Below are 6,840 nucleotides of genomic sequence, written 5' to 3' on the forward strand. Positions count from 1 at the left end.
TTTCTCTTTATGATGATATGTTCTTGTTCTGTATACATCCCGCAGCTTTTTCCTGTCTTCTCTGGCTTTACACATCTGCCAGTTGGAAAGTGCCCTCCCCAGCCCCGACTCAAATGGTGGCTCACTCTCTCCACCCCTCTCTTCTCTTTTTCCCCCCTCTCAAGCTGTCTCACTCTCTCCCTCCGCCTCTCCTCTTACTCTCTCTCCTCACTCTCTCAGTCTCTCTCTTCACTTGAACACTTTGGTCCCTTGCTCCTCTCCCTCTCCCTTACTCCTACACAGCTCTGTCACACACTTATTCCGGCTCTCCCTGGGCACCATCTCCACTATCGGGGATCCTCATTGCATCTGCGTTTTGCCAGGTGGACGCACTCCCCGCAGTCACCATTTCCACCCCGGAGAGTTCCACGCTGGCAGCACAGCCCCTTCCCAGGCTGAGCATCGGGCGGAAGACCCTGGTGGCAGCTGCTGTGGGGGTCATGCTGGTCCTGGTTCTGGTCGTCCTCATCCCTGTGTTGGTCAGCTCTGTTGGCACAGGTGGTATAGATGACAGCACGAGCCACTACGAGATGCTGGGCACCTGCCGCATGGTTTGTGACCCATTTCCCAGCACGGGCACCACGGGCCAAGGTGTGCACACAGGCACAGATACAGCACCTACAGTCTTACAGGTGGAAAACGAGGACGATCTGAGTGATCACAGCATCGGTCCACCGCTGCCCACGTACAGTGCTCACGGCCCACAAGGGAAACCAGGACGTCCCGGCAAGCCCGGACCCCCGGGTCCACCCGGAGAGCCAGGACCACCAGGACCTAAAGGACCACCCGGAGATGCTGTGGACATTGTACGGACAGGGATCCTAGGTTTAGGGGGTAAAGGGGCAGTTAGTACAACTACATACAATACCACTCCTCGGGTGGCATTTTATGCAGGACTACGAAACCCTCAAGAAGGTTATGATATACTGCGCTTTGACGATGTGGTGACTAACATTGGTGGTAACTATGAAGGCGCGACGGGCAAATTCACCTGTAAGATCCCTGGCACCTACTTTTTCATCTACAATGTGCTGATGAGGGGAGGAGACGGCACTAGCATGTGGGCTGACCTGATCAAAAATGGCCTGGTGGGTATGCCTTTGAATTTATCACCTTGTGTTTAAAGCCCCAACTAATAATTTAAAAATGTGTAAAGGTAAAATTTGTAAAAGAAAAGTATTATTACTGGGATGAACGCACATCAAAATACTCAAGGAAGAGTGTTACCAGTATGCTGGCAGACTAAATTGAGTAGTCGAGCATTCATGTGTATAGTGATTTAGCTCTGATTTAGTCTGGTGTTACAGTCCAGTATAATGACAACACATAGTGGCATGTTGCCAGATTGTGTATCTGTGATTATTACACATCCAATGATGTACAAGCTGAAGTGAGTGGAAGGAGGACAGCACTATCTCCACTCTGCACACTTCAAAACACAGCCCGGGGTAGTGGCTAGTTCAAAGCTGGTGCCCTTTGAAATACAACAAACTTCATGGATGCAATGATGTGCTGGTAAACGTTATCAGACAGCCCGTCAGGCGAATGCGTTTCAGTATCCAGTGATGATATTTGCTATATTCATGGCTAATTTTGTAATGTCTTTAAGGCCCCTGGGTGATGACACCTTGCACATCTGAACCTTAAAACTTTACTGCCAACACCACATCCAGACTGCAGCAGGCTGCACTTAAGGTGGATGCAATAACACAAGTACATCTACATCACAACATACTTCACCACAACATCAATTTTAGTATCGATTCTTTAAAAGAAGTGTAGATTCAGATTTGTTTCCATACTTTTGATGCAGGACATCAAATGCACTTTCAGATGAATACAAACTACACCACAATAAAAAACCTTTTGTGGCTATAATGGTTTGTATTATAACCAGAAAAGGTGTTTTTTTCACAAGGAAAAAAGAACCCGAGACAACAAAACCACACCTGATGAACATACTGTAACCACAGTTTCAGTGCAAACAGATGCAAACAGATATTTTAAGTTTCACAAATACTGCAGTGAAGGGCTTCTACTCCTTCATATCTGCTTTCTTTAGTGGTGATTGGAAAAGAGACAGAAATTTAACATTTAACACATTTTATATACTCAGATAAACCCTAACCTGCTTATGTACATGAATTCTATAAATGTCTATGCTTATGGCTGCACCACGCTCACCACACAGCCAGCCAAAGTCTGTATGTGGTGTACTCTGTTTCAAGAGAACAACAGTAATCATATAAACATGGATTTGATTAAAGCAGCTGTAAAACAACCTATGTGAACCAGTTTGAAGACAGAGAAGCTATTCCTGCCATCAACGACACTAAAATATGATTGCTCATTGAGCTGGGGCTCAATAGGACATTTGGTATATCACTGTGGAATTAAAAACAAAAAGTCAATGACAGAAATTAACAATTAACGAATTATTTAGTACTACCTGCTACTTATTAGGCAAAAAGGAGGCACTTTCTTTTATCCATTATATTTAACATGAGATATGGTAATAAGCTGCTGTAAAATAAAATGCCAGTCAGTTGTAGACACCGTGCTGCTGCTACAGTGTAGCAGAGGGTGGAAGCCAAGAGAATTTATGCTGCATTGCTCACATGTATCAGAAATCCATCATCATGCTGTCATGCTGTCGCTCAACATTTTTCAGAGTCCCACAGCCACAAGACATACAACTCTGGTTCCAAAAAAAGCATAAAAACATTTATCCTTGTTTGACCTTTGATATCAGAAACAGGTTTTTAAAAAGTTGGAGCAGGGGCATGTTTATCAGTCTGGGAAGGTTCTCAGTCGTCCAGGTCATCGTAGTTTAAGGAGCTTGGAAAGAAAAGCGTCTGGACTGCTTTAAATTTTCTTGAAGATGTTTCACTTCTCATCAGAGAAGCTTCTTCAGTTCTAAGAGCAGTTGGTGGAGAGTCCCAGATTTTAAGCCCTATGGGAGTGTCCCCAAGAGGGTCATGGACCCCCTATTTATCCTCTACCTCAGGGGTCTCCAACTCCAGGCCTCGAGGGCCGGTGTCCTGCAGGTTTTAGATGTGTCCTTGATCCAACACAGCTGATTCAAATGGCTAAATTACCTCCTGAACATGTCTTGTAGTTCTCCAGAGGCTGGTAATGAAGTGTGTTGACCCAGGGTGATTCTTAAAACCTGCAAGAAGAAGCCTGGAGTTGGAGACCCCTACTCTACCTAATCACACAAGCCAAGGTGTGGGTCACAATCAGCCAAGGTTTCGGGTGAGCCCATTTTGAAACCTAGCCCCACCTTATCATGTGATTTACTGAAGTCAAAAGCCCCAGGATAGGAGTGGGTGTTAAGGTGTTTTGAAAGGGATCTCAAAACTGGATTATAGATGGCAGACAGATCTGTTGAAAGATGGTCATTCACAGTGGACATACTTTCTTTGACTCCTCTTTCAAACTATCTGTCTTCTCTTTCCAAAATGTGAACATTGGCATCCTCAAAAGAGTGACCGTTGTCCTTTAGATGTATCTAAAGCACCTTTTTTTAAAGCTAAGTGACAGAAGGCATTTATGTCCACTGTGAACGACTATTACTGTAAAAATACTTCAAAAATACAATATCACCAGTTTCATGTTCTTATGGCTTTAACTGAATTTAAAACTTTCTACCACAATCTGGTTGAAGCAAGAATTACACTTGTTTAGCTCGTCTGGTGAAGTTGGAGCGTAACAGCCAATCTGGCAACCCAGCTCATTACACATTAGCTAAAGCTTAGGAGGGATCTGTCCTTGAGGGGCTAAGTGTACAAGCAGTTTCTATTTTTTTTTTTAAAACCACAGACATGCAACGAGATTTGGGTGTGTTGCTCTATATCGCAGTAATTACCTCTCTTCACCCAGTGACACTTATGTTCGGGAAAACATGACATTTTCAGTGCACCACTCAGAAAAAGGTGGATGCAAGAGAAGAACTCGAGACAAAGGGATAGTACGCACTGCCATCCTTCCTCAGAGGCAGGCTGACTCAACCCTGACCCTCTCAGCTGAGTCATAAGAGAAGAACAAGATATTCACCACAGGGATAAAGCTTACACAAGTCAGTCTCAAAAAACCCCCTCTTCTATTAAAAAAAAGTCCACATATAAATATAAACATAATCAGAGCAGTAACATGCCAGGCTATAAAACAGGAAGTCATTTGATATTTAAAAAATAAAAGCATTTTTTCAATACCTTCATCAACTTTAGTCATGTCATCTTAAGGGATTTTATTAGTTAGAACTTATGACATTCAATTAAAATTACTAAAACATTCTTAAGCATTTATATTTCTTCACTTCCTCTTTCCTCGGTTCTGTGCGTGTGTGTGTCATATTCCAGGTCAGGGCCAGCGCCATTGCCCAGGACCAGGACCAGAGTTATGACTATGCCGGCAACAGTGTCATACTTCATCTGGATGCAGGTGATGAAGTTTTCATAAAGCTGGATGGGGGAAAGGCTCATGGGGGCAACAGCAACAAGTACAGCACCTTCTCAGGGTTTATTCTCTATGCCGACTGAAGACTGGACGGGACGAGGGGTGAAAGGTCACAGCCAGCAGACGATCACTTTCTGATGTGGAGTAAGGTTAATGTTACCCACAGCCACTGATCCACAGCTAGATATTTAAGATCAGCATTAATACGGTAATAATAGCTGTGGATTTGTGGCTGTCGGTTAACTGTCATGCCCACATGCCATTGTATACAGGGTGCCTATGCTTCTATTCTGATGGACACGAGCAACGTAACGGTGTCAGTCACTGCCATGTGTCATATTGAGATACGGTAACAACTCTGACAGTGCAGAAGCTTTGCCATCATTTTTGAGCTGTCATTTAAAATTTAAGTCTGAAAATCCCACAGTCGTGGTGACTACAGTGTTTGTAAATGTGCTGTTTGGATTTATGTTGCGATTTTTTTTCTTTCTCATGCTCTTTGTATTATACAGTGTTGTGCATCAGTGACTGACGAATCATATGTTGTCACAAGAAATGATAATTTGTCATAAACTGGATGCCACAATGAGATTTTGGTGCTTGAAAGGCCGCCAGTGTCACAAAATGTATCGTGTCGCATATCATATCAGCTCATCATATTTAATGTTAGTGTATAAAATATAAATTTGATATTGAATCTTAATGTCTGAACACAGGAAGAGTAGTTTCAGCACTGCACACACTGTATTTCCTATTGTGTGTCCTTAAAAACAGCTAAACTGTTAATAGATAGTTGTACAATTTTACCACGTAGCGGTTAAAGTGCTTGCTCGTAAAGCTTTATTTCATTAATTCATGCATGCAACGACTGCTAAAATGTTAAAAAATAGCGATTTTAAACAAATTTTAAATAGCTACATGTAGGAAGCATTTACCGCTGTTGCTTTTCATTTTAATGTCCATGGTTTTTCATTAAAAGTTCAATTTCTTTTGCATTTCCTCACATATTATGTGGTTAATATCACTCAGCTCATCTACTTTTTGATAAGCCGTTCTGATCTCTCCCTTTTCGGCGAAACCAGCCTTTATTCTTCCAAATGTTAGACACAAGAGAGCCACGCAAGCGCAGCGAGAGGCAATCAATGCAGAGACGATCACTGTGGGGGAAAGTAGGGGGAATCACAGCTGTGTTAAATGCCAAATGAAGCAGGAGATGATTGTGTTTCACAATCAAAGGAGGGATGCGTTTCTTCCTCTAATGGGTGTGGAGACGCTGAGATATGGCGGGAAAGAAAAAACAGACAGGGTGACGGGTGTTAGAACGTATCATGACAAAGCTTAGATCAGCGTCGCGAAGTAATCCAGGGCAAATTAGCCTCTGCTGTGACACAAGTGTCACGGACAAGAAAATAGCTTCGAGGCCCAAACTGTAAAAACCAATACCCTGTTTTCTTTTTGCTTTCTTTTCTGAAGAGCTACTTTGATATTACAAAAGTCGCCTTTGACACGGGCAACAAAACTGCCTCTAGGTTAAGAAGTTTCGAATTTAAGTTTATGGTTGCTTGAAGGAGCTTTACTTAGGAGGAGCTAATGAATGCCTAGCGAGCCAGTGGGTGCCGTGTTTCTCGGTTCCTACCCAGGCAGCACCATTTAGCCTAAACCAAAAGGTTCTACCTGGGACTATCACCCACTGTGATGATACGGTAAGGCTATGATAGGCTTCTTTGCCTCCAGAATATCCTCTCTGATTGGTATGATAGCATGGCTTTGATTAAAATGATTGCCACACTGAGTTGTGTTTTCCTAAGCCAGGAAGCTCTCTGGGCTTAACTTAAGCGTGTCTTAAGACGAGAAAATTCCTCCAGACACAATTAGGACTGAAGGTCCATACATAAGCAGAGGTCACCCAAGCCATGGGGCAGTTGAGCACTAGCTCAGGCTGTTTTCTTCTTGCAGGGTGCATGAGCACGCAGTCAAATTAGAGACTTCATGTCACAATGTCAAAGACAAACGCCCCCGGTCTGCGAGAAACAGCTTTCACTGCTAAAACCATCAGAACTGAGCGCTGCAACATCTGTACTTTCCTGACATCCTCGGGGGGAAAAGAACAAACTCACAGAAACCATTTTACATAGAAACGCTTAAGAGGGCACAAAAATGGCATTGAACTGAAGGTTCAGCAGCATTTGTTGCTTCAACATGAGCAAAGAGAGCAAAAGGGGGGGAAATGCACCTGAGAACGCTGGCAGGCGGTTTGTTTCTGCTCACTCTTTTGTTCCCAGAACCTAAGTGAAGGTATCATGTTGGCAAATAGAACAAAGTGTTGCGTCATACTGAATGGAT

General features: G+C 43.3%; 1 protein-coding gene across 1 annotated transcript; it reads left to right on the plus strand.

Annotated features, from left to right (window-relative positions):
* The first annotated feature begins 240 nt into the window (after positions 1 to 240).
* On the plus strand, positions 241 to 5,492 carry LOC113028361 (C1q-related factor-like). The gene is made up of 2 exons (XM_026178570.1): positions 241 to 1,127; positions 4,401 to 5,492. Exons 1-2 carry the CDS (start codon positions 480 to 482, stop codon positions 4,578 to 4,580), a joined length of 828 nt encoding a protein of 275 aa, XP_026034355.1. The 5' UTR covers positions 241 to 479; the 3' UTR covers positions 4,581 to 5,492.
* Positions 5,493 to 6,840: the final 1,348 nt, after the last annotated feature.

Source organism: Astatotilapia calliptera, chromosome 8, assembly GCF_900246225.1.
Source record: "Astatotilapia calliptera chromosome 8, fAstCal1.2, whole genome shotgun sequence".
NCBI lineage: Eukaryota > Metazoa > Chordata > Actinopteri > Cichliformes > Cichlidae > Astatotilapia > Astatotilapia calliptera.